We start from the raw sequence: 12,786 nt of genomic DNA on the forward strand, positions 1-12,786 counted from the left end.
CCATTTGCCTGGAAATGTCCCAGAAGTCTTTGCAAAAAACTAGCGTGCATTGATCCTCACTTAATTAGTAAATATAGACTACAATGCACTGCGGTTGAACATCCATCCATCCATCTTCTTGACCGCTTCGTCCCTTTCGGGGTCGCGGGGGTGCCGGAGCCTATCCCGGCTACTGAAGGGCGAAGGCGGGGTACACCCTGGACAGGTCGCCAGTCTGTCGCAGGGCCTCAATCACACACCCATTCACTCTCACATTCACACCTAGGGGCAATTTAGAGTCACCAATGAACCTATGAAGCATGTTTTTGGACGGTGGGAGGAAGCCGGAGTCCCCGGTGAAAACCCACGCATGCACGGGGAGAACATGCAAACTCCACACAGAAAGGTCCCAGCTGGGATTCGAACCGGGGCCTTCTCGCTGTGAGGCGAGAGCGCTAACCACTGCCCCACCGTGCAGCCCAAAATAATTTCCTTATGCCGAGAATCGAACTCGCAAACTCCGCAGTGAGAAGCAGTGTTGCTGACAATTGAGCTAATGTTCGACGCTGCGGTTGAACAATTTTTGCAAAAAAAAAAAAAACATGTTTACATAGTTTAATAAACTATCCACATTTTCTTCATCAGAACACGGTGGAGTTATAAATAGATGTTGTGAAATGTTTGTATTGATTCAATTTTTACTTTGTGAAATCGCTGATGTCATGTTTAGTAAAATGAAAGAAAAGTAGTATCCGAACTGCTTTTAAAATCCAGGGCACTAGATAGTCCCGCACTACATAGTTTTTTTATAGTTAGGGATTAGGGATCTGGTAACATTGCTACTATTTTTTTCATATATCTCCGCTTTAAGTGTATGGATAGGGAGAAGCCATGGGGGTATGGAAGCTGTTACGATTCCGCCTTTGCTTTTCTCTGCTTCCATACTATGTTTACAAGCTAGTCACAGACATTCAACCTTCATGCCTCCCTCTCCTTCATATTGGGGCTCAGCCAATTTTTTTTTTTAATCTATTAAGTCATACATTGGCAATATAGCTAAGATTACCCGAGGACTGAAACCCCCACATCGTTTCCTTGCTCCTTTTCTCTCCGCCTCACTTCATCTATCAATGTCTCTCTGTACCCATCCATCCATACATCCATCTGACCTAAGCAAAAAGCTGAGCATGAGGAGGCTCATTTTGGTTTTATCCTCCTCACTCCCTGCATTCATCTTCCTTCTGTCTCACTATTTTCCAAAGGACCATCCGGCATGTCACTTTGTTTCTTGGTTTTTTCCAACTGAAGCCGTTTTCTTACATTTCCAAACATTTCGCTGCTCATGCGACATGCCTCAGTTATGGTGAGTACAAGTAATATCCAAGTATTTGTTCATGCTTTCTTCTTACTATATTGTTCAATTTATCTGAAAAAAATCTAAGGTACATTTTAAAGAGGTAAAGATAAAAGCTGAACCAAAATAAATGTCGTTGGACAATTTTTAGCTTTAATTACTTAATGTTGTATTGTTGTCCTTGTGCTACCTCAAAGGTCTTATGCAATATATATATATATATATATATATATATATATATATATATTACATCCATATTATTAGTTTTCTGCTAAATGATGTATTAACAAACTGACCCTATATCACCTTGTATCATATGCAAAAGCATTTCTAAGTCCCCTATCTAATGAGAATGATCCAAACTTTCCTTAGGAACCCATATACATAGTATAACTTGGCCCATGTTTTCTATGCTGCAGTGGATTATTATTCCACTAGGGGCAGTAAAAGGATTTTCCCTGCTTATTTCAAAATGGCTGCTTCCATGAAATCATAAAAAAAACATTTTAGGTTTGAAAAGTTTAGCTAATTTTCAAAACTTTATAATAAATTGATACATTTACAATAATTATAGGTCTTCTATTTATTAAATGACTGCTTGGTGTATTGAAAGAACGCAAAATTCATTCTTTATAATACAGTTAAACCATGTTAAAAACGTGGGAATCAAATTTGAGACAGTTGGTAAATAAGGGGCTTTTTTTCTTGAACATTCATGTAAATACTTTTGCACCTTGAAACTATGATTTTTGAGAGCAAAACTTACCAAATCTCCCAATGTATCATAATTGGGACTTTCTATAGGTTGAATTAAAAGATGTTATTGGAATTTTAGATGAATCCTAGTGTTGACTTTTAGGAAAATGTTTATCCACCAAAAGACAAGAAACAATGACATGTGGAAGCAAATCACATCTACTGTCTTCAGTTTTACAGATTGTTACAGACATACTTAAAGTTGCAAAGTGGAAAAATGAACAACTCAAATTCTGAAACTGAGAGCTTTAATCTCAACAGGTTAAAATAATCTGTTAAAAAATTTCCTGTAGGAGTGAGTGTAAGTGTGTATGGCTGTGCGGTCCTATGAACTGTTTAACTGTGTACTCTGCCTTCACCAAGCAGTAGTTGGGGTGGACCTGTCTCCCAGTATGAGGATGGATTGATGGACAGATGGATGGGTTGATGGTTTTCATTGCTTTATTGCTCGTAACCGGCATTAGTTTATTAATCATTTCACTACAGAACTATTATCTAGGTTTTCCAATAGTGACAATGCTCATCATTATGCTAGTTGATAAATATTTGTGTCTGACCCTACCTTTTGCCTTTGATTTTCTGAAAAGTTGATACTTGGAGACATACGAAAATATATATTTACAAGTACTTTCAACGTAAAGCTATTCAAAGAGACCTGAGGCAGTTTCGTCAACTTTAATCAATGTCCCGTGTCCACTGTGCTCTGGTCACCCTGGATATAACTTGGTAGTCTGGGCATGTATTCATTCATGACTGATACGACCTTCCAGCTAAAACAAATCCTTCACATCAGCAGGGCTACAAAGTCTGCAAATACTCAGTATTCATGAGTTCACAAGGGTGAAACCTGTTATCACAAAGCTTTCAAATAATATGTTTTTGGTGCTTCTGCTTCAGCCCCGCTACATAAAGAGGCAGGAAAAAAGATAAGTAAATCTAAAAGGGAATAATTCCTAATTTTTGGAGTATGTTTACCAACCAGCTGACAGAGCTAAATATGAAAATAAGCACTGGTTTAATCTTCTTAAGCTAAGACGTGAGATTTATTGACAACACAAAATATTATGATTCCAGTACAACTCTGGGTTTTGAACAGGCGAAGCTTGCAACTTGTATTTGAGTGTAAATAAGTAGAATCACATTGAGACGGCTCGAGCTTTTGCTGGGATTAACCCCTGTTATCCCAGAGTTTATTATTAAGCTTCTGTAAACATCACATCTTAATTTCTGTATTATACACAATTTGTAAGGAGTATCTTTACTTCTGCTTTGAGTGCAAAAAGTCTGTAGGATACAATAAATGTTTAAAAAATGTCAAGTTACATTAAAAGACACATTAAAAAAGTGTATAAAACCTGTAAGGGAACTCACACAAAATATCACCATCGTAGACAACTCAGTGAGCCAGTATAGCAAAAAAGTCGAAGCCCTTTTATTTTTTGATTAAATTAGTGATTTGTCAAACTGGAAATAATAATAATAATAATAATAATAATAATAATATATAATGATTGTGAATTGGTGCCTCCTCCAGCAAATGGCGCCCTAGGCGGCTGCCTAGGTTGCCTATGCCCAGGGCCGGCACTGGGGCCAGTTAGTGTTTTTCAAGTAATAAGTGTGTGTGTTTCCTGTGTGCAACCTAATGGAACGTTCAAGGGGCTCAGAAGCACAAGTTCTAGTGACTACTTCCAATGAAAAGTCTATATATACGCGCACATGTGCCCATTTCAGACTTCCGCATTCAAAACTCATGTGTTCAATCATCACTACACAAGTTTAAAGTCCTTTTTCTGGCTTTTCATACAAAAAGAGCACTGAATGTGAGTTAAAAGTTAAACCAGTTGAACTTATTTTCAATTCAACTAACTGTTTGAAAAGTGATCATTAGGGAGGAATTCATAATTGTAATTTGTACCCACCAAGAATAATGACACCAAGTCTTTCATTTATCAGAACAGAGCTGTAAAAGAAAAAGCCCGGAGCGAGATTTACTAGATTTGCTCACTTCAACATTTCCCACCAAGCCTCTTCCCACTGTGAGTACATTCGCTAGTATCAAGTAGCGACTGACCAGTGTGATCACCGGATGCTAAGAGTGTGTTCATCAGTGATCCCTTAATGCATTTTTTAATACGCATCACATGGAGGTTGACTGTTAGAAATAAGGACATTAAAAAAAAACCAGAGCGTGGTTTGTGTGGGCATCTTATACAAGCACTTAAGTTTCACCTGCACACTCCATTGGTGCAGTATTTGTGCATGGTCAAATTTGACCATTAATTGTACAACAGAAGTGTGTGTAACTTGTATTATCTTCACAAATACTTTGCGAAACACTTACCACTCGCACCACAATCATAGGTCCCACATGTCGCACAAACCATTAGGGAACTACAAGACACACCTATGCTCCTCGTAGGATGAAGTCACTCCAGTCTATGACTCTCCGTGGACCCAGACAACCCAAAATCCCACAGCACCTGGGCAGGTCAACCTCCAGATAGTCATACGTGGCGAACCCATAAAACATAATTAAGCCTGGAAGTCATTTTAGAGCACATTTCATTGGAACACCATAAAAAAAAATTCATAAATTGCACATTTACTTTCATCCACTCAGACACTGCAAAAAAACTTTTGTATCTATTAATTTCTTTTGTTGTTGCTTTATTCATTTACAGATGTGGACTAGTCATTTTCTGGCTGTAATCCTGCAGCTGTTGTTAACTATTGGTTCTCATATCAAGTACCATAAACTTTCAACACAAAAACACCCCGCCATGTTTCATAAGCCAGTCTGCTAACACCTTCTTGACATTTAAAAACCTGTTTTTTAAAGCAGCTGCATTGTCATTTCCCATCACAGCCGCCTTTCAGTCTCAGATGCTTGTTTCCAACAAGCCCGCAGGTCCACATGGTGTCTGACACCAAACACTGAAAGTGAATTGCAGAATCCAACACACTTGGATTGTGCAACTCCTTTTTAACTTAATGTCAAAAGAGGTTCTGGTGTCGTCTTATCCCACCACCTAAGGCGTCTCACCCTCTTTAAGAGGAGGGTTGCAGATTAGTCGCTCGGACATCTAACACAAAGAAAGCGTTTGAGGGATTGCTCGTTTTACACCCCAGTAAACAAGTAGAAACTTTTCTTTTGCATCACCAGCTTGCTTTAAAGATCTAAAGCAGATGTGATCCTAAGAGGATTTTTTTTTCCTGATTATCTTTTTGTACTTTCAGGATGACACAACATTCCCCGCCACATGACAAGCTCCCCAAAAACACGTGTGGAAGCCTCCACGGCTGCCTGGAGTATTGATCACCTGTCAGATAGATCACAGCGTGTGAGGCTAAGGGGCTGTGAATCTGAGCAGGTGGTCAACAGCACAAGGGGACCCCCAGGGGACCGTCCTCTCCCCAATCCTCTTCAACCTGCATGCCTGCGACTTTCAGTAAAGCTCAGTCTTGTCATGTTCAGAAATCCTCAGGGAACCGTCGGTTTTTGGGTGTGAAAGTGGTGGAGGGAAGATTGAGTGCAGAAGGAGTGGTGGACACTTTGTGGCATGGTGAAGGATCAATAGCTTAAGCTTGAATGTCAAGAAGAAAAACAAATAGAGGAGATGTGGAACTCAATTCAACAGCATCTCCATCCAAAAAGAACAGCAACTCTGAAGGAATTAACAAAAACAGACTTAGATCTTATTAATGTCTTCATAAAGAAGAAAGTACAGATTTAAGTTTTGAAGTCAGTTATTGTTATCGGTTCAACCTCAAAGAAATGGTCTCAAAAGCTGATTTCACAATGAAGGTGAGTCATGTGTCAGGGGCATAGACTGTACAATCACTGGACAGCTCGACCCCTCCCCCCTCATGTTCCAAACAGGAAGTACCTGAGGGATACAAGACGCCAAAATCCCATAATCTCATTTTCATTCATTGCAACCTATTCAAGTTATGAATTGGCCAATCAGATGACTCAGTAAAAGCATATCGACAAGGCTTAAAACTTTTGGTAGTAGCTACTTCCACATGTGTTTGTAGCATCAAGTTCATGAAAATCTTGTTGGACACGGAACAAATGCTGCAAAAGAAAAGGGAACTGTCTAATAAAGAAGGCTGGTCTGCGCCTGGAACATCTGGAGTGTCTCATAAAAAAAGAATTCTGTTGTAGATATAACAGCAAAAGAGCTGCCAACCTCTGTACAAAACACATTGTGTTCAGTTACAGAACTCCTCAGATTTTTCTGCAAGGCTGCGTTCCACCAAAGATTATTCCCATCAACAGTCGTCAAAACCATAATGACTCTCCACACTCAGCTAGTAACCTATTGCAATTATTGACTGACATGCTCCACTGCAACGCTTGAACTTCCGATACCTCGGAGAATAATAGAACCTTCGAAGATTTGAGTTTGGATGCTTTTACAAGGATCGTACTCTCACACTGACTGTAGAGGGACTTCTAGATGAGACATGATGGACACTAAAGATTTTCAAGGTAATACTGTAACTCTCAGATCATTTTGTTAGATCTCTGAAAGCTTCAGGAAAAACAATGTGTGGAATTATTTTTAATGGTTGTAAGGCAGTAACTATCATTTGAAGAAAAAAATAAATAAAAACATTAAGATTGTTTTTTAATTTGTAATCGGTTGTTCTGTCTTTATGAGACACATGCAATTAAAATAAAAGCATAAACACTAGAGGAAAATAAAAAAAAATACACATGACAACACCCAGTGAAAGCTATTAGGTGAAATAATTGGGAATGAGAGAAGTGGAGAAGAAACAATGTAAGACAAATTGTTTTTTGTTTTTTTTTCTTATCCCATATTTCACTTTTTGAAAATATCCTTTAACATGCAGCTTTTGTTAACCTTTTTACACTTCTCGTTTTGTATCCTTTCTACTCTAGAACCACATCCATTTTTTTTTTTAAATGGGACTTATTTTTTACCTCTGAACCCTCACCTTTCTGGGTTACTTATGTCAGGATTTCCCACCGCCTTAACATTCAGCTTCAGCTGTGCCTTTCCCTCATTTGACCTTCATCAAGCGAGCCTTATTAACTTGCCCTTTGCAGCTGCATGCCAGCTATCTTGTTCCATGATCAGAGCCTGTGTGATACTGCTGTTCAATTAAATTCTGAGCATAAAAAAGAAACTCTACTAAGCACTTCACTACAAAAATCTTCTTGTTTGCATCAGTTATGATAAATTATTATTACCAAAAATTCTTGATGTGGCCTTTGAGTATTTGTTACTGGTGCAAAAGTAATCCTTGTCCTTTGTTATTAACAAACAGCTATACATTATTTGAAAATACAGTCTCAAGTTAAGCTACGTGATACAATCTGCATTGTAAAATGTTTAGCTAGTGTTGAAAACTGTCAGAAACATATTTAATTAAACTTTTTGGTTCTTCTGAATGATAAAAGTCTGAATTATTCCCTCCAATAATGTTCAAAGTCTCACTCCGATCATCTTGTGATCTATTTTTAAAAAGGTTCCCTGTGGTCTTTTAATTATGATTTTGCTGTTTTTAGCCAAAATCAACAATTCTGTGTCATTTTTAGGAGATAATTTCTGCAGCATTTAAAACAAATTGCAAACGAGTTGTGTGCGGAACTGTTGCTGCAGAGTAACATCGCATCCCGACATCCATTTGCTTTCACTCTCTCCTGCTAGCTTACAGCCCCTCACAACCCTAACATAACATTACAGGTGAAACCAAAATGGCGAGCAATATTGGAGCTATCTAGCTGAGGCCAGCCTGAACGAGGAAAACAAAGACCTGTCAACTGTCAGTGGGTGCATCAGAATGGAGCGGAGCAGGAAGCTTGTGGCTTGCCGTAGTAGCTTCTACGTCAAAGCTTCATGCTTTTTTTCAACAGCATTTTTTTTGTCTCCTCCTGATTTACAACGATTTCAATAAATCTAATCAAATGCCTAATTTTCTTTACGAATGTCATCCATCATGAGAAAAATTACAAAAACACAATTTTCATGAGAGAGGTAGATACTAACAATTTTAAAAGAAATCAATGCAATTGATGTACAGTCTTCAAAACAATTTCACCATGATAGCAACAAATTGTCTCACTTAATTAATGAAATTTTCATTGAAATCTGGGGGTTTAAATGTCTGATTTTACACTAATCTCAGCTCTGTTAGTTTTTCCATCCTTTTTTAAATCTGCTATGCTTAACAATGAGGGGATATTACTACTGTATGATTCAGCTGAGTGTATTTAAACCACAAAGTGATCATCAAAAGGAGGAGCTAATTATCCAACATAAACAAGGAGATTAGCATCATTTTTGCTTTCTATTGTTTTTAATAATATCTCCAAAGCAGAAAACATGGATACCACGAGTGTTCGGCCTCACGATGTCTAATGGAGGTAGTAGCAACACCGCAGTAAAAGGGATGATGGACAACCCAGTCTCCTCAGGCTCTGGAGTGAGAAGTTAAACAGTTTAATTAAAGCTCAGGTGAGCAGGACGAGGACATGGACGGCAGCAGCAGTGGAGGAGCCCACACAGCTGAATCTTTCAGCGTCTGAGGACAGAGGAGATAAGGCGAGTACATCCGGGGAGTTCGAGGGGTTCAACTGAAGAGAAATCAGTCTTCCTTGAAACCGTGAGGACAAATACGAGGATCGACACGAGTATGGCTGACGGCGGCTGGCAGGCGACATGGGAAGGTAAACAGTTAATCAGAGTCAGGAGAAGTGGAGCAGCAACTTAATAATGTGTCGTACTCCCTGCTTGTCCAGGAGGCGGCAAAAGCGAGTGGCTTTGAAGAAATGCAAGGGAGGGGAAGCTGTAGTCTGGGAGGAAGTATGGAGCTTTGCATTAAAAAAAAATGTCTCAACATGTCATGATCTTTCCAGAAAGGAAGAAAAACAGGAAAGATGGAACCTTAATATATAGTCCACAAGGAAATGCAATTCAGACAAAACAAATTCAAGACCAATAACAATAATCGAAAAGATGAAACACAAGCTAGGTCAGTAGGGTGAGAACTTGACTTATGCTTGCCTTAAATACTAACATGTGAGGGTGAACCATTACAAACCGACGACCACTTACTGTCTAAAACAGGTAAACAGCATGAGCACAACCAGCGGACAGGAAGCCAGGAGGTCCAAAAAGAGGTGAGGTGCTAAAATCGACTTCCTTATGCATCTATGCAAATGCGCATTTTGAGCTTCCAGATTCAAAACTTTCACATTCACGCAAGTTTTTAAGTCTTTTTTCAGGCTCTACGTACAAAACGGAGCAGCCACTGAACGCGAGTTAAACCGACTGAACTTTGACCAATCCAGGCCTTGGATTTGGTATTGATGTATGGGTAGCGTCCTTTTCAAAACACGCAAGCGCCAACTTTTTGATAATTGATCCTGGAGGAGAAACAAATAATTGCGATTTGCGCCTGACTGGAAATATATGACACTAAGTTGTTAATATAGCGGAATAGAGATGTGAACGAAAACGCCTGGAGCAAGATTCATGAGATTTGCACTGCTCTGACATTTCAGATCAAGCCTCTTCCTCCGTTGACAGCATCTTATGTTATTAGGTTCTTTGAAATCTGTACAATTTCCTAAACATGCACTATAAGCAGAAGGTCACAGTTGCACCAAAATCCTAACAATTTCTTGTTTCGCACTTTCGCACTATTTTGGTTACTATCCGGGGTGGCCAGTAACATGCATAGTCTACTAGTCGAATTAAATTTCTAATAGCCAAATGTTTCTATGGAAAAATAATCAGTGTAGTTTAAAGCAACACAGTTGTTCCCTTTATTTATAACGTTTCAGATGACGATTATTTTCCTGCAATAATGAAACTCTAATAATAATTTAAAGTGTATTCTTTTTAGGTTTTATAACATTAAAGAAATGTACTGTGATTTTAACAAAAAAAGTGTCTGATCTCTGAATTTCTTTTTTGTGAACCCATTCTTTTCTTTAAAGTATCAACTTATTTTACCAACAAACATCACAAAGAAAAAAATGTTTCACTATGAACAATTTATTTTTTTGTTTGTGAGTCAATGGCGACGACAATACTGGGCCCAAACAGAAAATTCCATTGTTGAGCTGCTGGACGCCCACGTTGTGGGTGTGGTCAATTTTGGGGCTTGAAGTCTGTTCTTTGAGATACTTTTTAAATGATTTCTATTATAATTTTTATGAAGCATGTTGCTTTCATAAAAAAAAGACCAAAAAAATAAGACACCCTATTTTTTGTAATTGAATGTGACATGCTTCAATAAAGATTACAACTAGTGACAAATAATAAAGTTTTTTTTTTCTTTGCTTCAGAGAAAAGAAACACAAGAAAATACAAAAAATAGGCAGAAACAAAGTAAGCCACACCCTCAAAACAAAGTATATAGATGTGTTAGCAGGTAAAGACAGAAAAACGAAGAGTAATCACCGTCCAGAGAAACAGACCAACTGATGATTGATCTGAAAGGAGGAGAACATAAAAGTTTCACTCTCATTTATAAAATCTCTTTGACTGAGACTGATCAACAACTGTAAAAGTGTCTGCTAAACTAAATTTAAAAAATAAATCCAAATTAAACGCTTGGCGACTCTCAACGCCGTTTTCTCACTGTTATCAAGTTAATTACAGCTGCTGCAGATTACTGAAGATGTTTGTCCACAGGCAGATGTTTATGGGCTGTAAACATCTTTTTATCTCAGATCTGATGATGTGATTTAATGCCTTCTGCCTGCAGCTTTTGTGGCTTTTTGCTGTGCATTTCCAGACGACAATAACGTTTTACAACATAGACAAAAATGGACAATAGTCTTCCACTGTTCAACCTGATGACCTTTTTGAACCAAACTGGTTTTAATAGAATCTTTAAAATGCAGATGACAAACATTCATTTAATTATAAGGTTAATATGCTTATGTTTTTTTGCATTTAAAATATTAAATGCAAAAGAGGTATTATGTAACTTTTCTATCAATATGTTTCAAGAATTTGATTTGCTTTTGTGTTGCAGGCAAATAGAGTTGCATTGCCTGGATGCATATTTGACACTGCATAAAATTGACAGAAATAACAAGAAAAAAAAATAATAAAAAGTTTTTCAGCTGGCCCTGCAAAGTGACAATCAGACTCACAAATATAATTGAATTCCAATAACAGACCAGTGACTCTTCAAAATATTTAGGGAGACTTCAGCATGAATACTGGAGAACAAGTGCCTAAATCCCTCAGAAGTAATCATGCTCTCTGATTAGGGAATTGTGCCTTAATGTAATTATACCGTGCTTTAAAGATTAATTTTGTCTGTGATGGCATGCTGTGTTATGTTGGTGTCTCACCAGATTATTCATAATCACAGCTCACTGTTATCTGTAAAGAGATCCCTCTGGTATGAAGGACAAACACACTCTCTATGGCTTGTGTGTGGGTTTTTGGAGTGTGTGTGTGTAATGTTCAAGTGCATACACTTCACTTTTGCACTCATTACTTTATGTTTTCTGTATAAACCTAGGTAAAGAAAATAAGTATTTCAGTTTTGTGTCTCGGTTATGCTATTTTATGAAGTGCCACAACAAATCTTGAGTACATTTGTGCTAAAATAGATGAATAGATAAATAAAATTCCATGTGTTTTCTATTAAAAGTGGGATTGTTCTTGTACCTGTTTTTTTATTTACACCAGCCATTCAGCATCTAGGGAAATGAGGTTGCCAAGTTAGATTCTATGTTTTTTTTTATGATTCCCATTTGGAATATTTAACATCACCCAGTTGCACTCTGACTAATAGTTGATTAATAAAAATGTACCCAAATGTCCCATTATCTTTCATCTACAATGTGAATCTTTTTTTAGTACAATCTTTCAACTGGTAATCAGTATAAAAGCCTATTTTTACCACCACTAAGCAACAAAAAAGCTTTAAAAAAAATAAAATAGAAAAATAGAAATAAAACCAAATACATTGCATTTCTTTTTAAGCTTGCTAGCCAAAAGATGATAATGACAAGAGACATAACATGTTGAATATTTTGTAAATCCTTGAAATACTTAAAATACTAGACTCCACTGCAAAAAAAAAAAAAAAAAAAAAAACACCAGAAAGTGTCCCTTGGATGTCCCTTTAGGGGCTCCGTAATATTTATTCTTGTTTGATTAAAAAAATCCTCGTTAGTAACCAGATTTTATTGAATAAGCAAAAGTAAGTGAGAAGTAGTAAAAGAGAAGAATACAGTTCTCATGTCTGCCCGGAAAAAAAAGAAAAAAAAATTAAATAACAGACTCACTTATTTCAAATCTTTTCTTTTTTTCTTTTTCCAGATATAGATATATGTTGGAACTTTGCCATACAGACAAAATTAAAGAGCACAGAGCTGTGCTTCCACTTACCCTGCTGACTCCACGTCCTCTGTCCTCTCCATAGTTTGTTCCCAGGATTTCAAAGAAAATGTTGGGATTTGTTCCGTTATCCGTGAACTCCAGGAAACTAGTGAGGCCACTCACTCCAAACTGCAAAGAAAAGATGAGACCATTTATTTTATTTTATTATTTTTTGTTGTTGTTATCATCACTGAAGGCATTATATTATACATAAATTGTGTCTGTATAAACAGTACACAACACTAGAGTAGGTCAGCAGGTGTCCTCACAGTTGTAGGTCTTTTGGACTCAAGAAAAGAAACATTTTTG

The 12,786-nt window shown here is 37.5% G+C and overlaps 1 protein-coding gene and 1 long non-coding RNA gene across 2 annotated transcripts in view; one reads left to right on the plus strand and one right to left on the minus strand.

Annotated features, from left to right (window-relative positions):
• Positions 1-7,631, plus strand: part of LOC112148146 — a 40,706-nt gene extending 33,075 nt beyond the window's left edge. The window contains exon 3 of the long non-coding RNA XR_002919583.2: positions 5,327-7,631. This is a non-coding gene — a long non-coding RNA (uncharacterized LOC112148146). The remainder of the gene's footprint in view (positions 1-5,326) is intronic.
• Positions 1-12,786, minus strand: part of LOC112148145 (glutamate receptor, ionotropic, delta 2) — a gene marked incomplete at both ends in the record, with an annotated part of 463,040 nt that overhangs the window by 79,720 nt on the left and 370,534 nt on the right. The window contains 1 exon segment of the mRNA XM_024274979.2: positions 12,487-12,606. Within this exon segment, the coding sequence (XP_024130747.1) occupies positions 12,487-12,606 (120 nt within the window).

This window comes from Oryzias melastigma, linkage group LG9 (assembly GCF_002922805.2).
Source record: "Oryzias melastigma strain HK-1 linkage group LG9, ASM292280v2, whole genome shotgun sequence".
Lineage (NCBI taxonomy): Eukaryota > Metazoa > Chordata > Actinopteri > Beloniformes > Adrianichthyidae > Oryzias > Oryzias melastigma.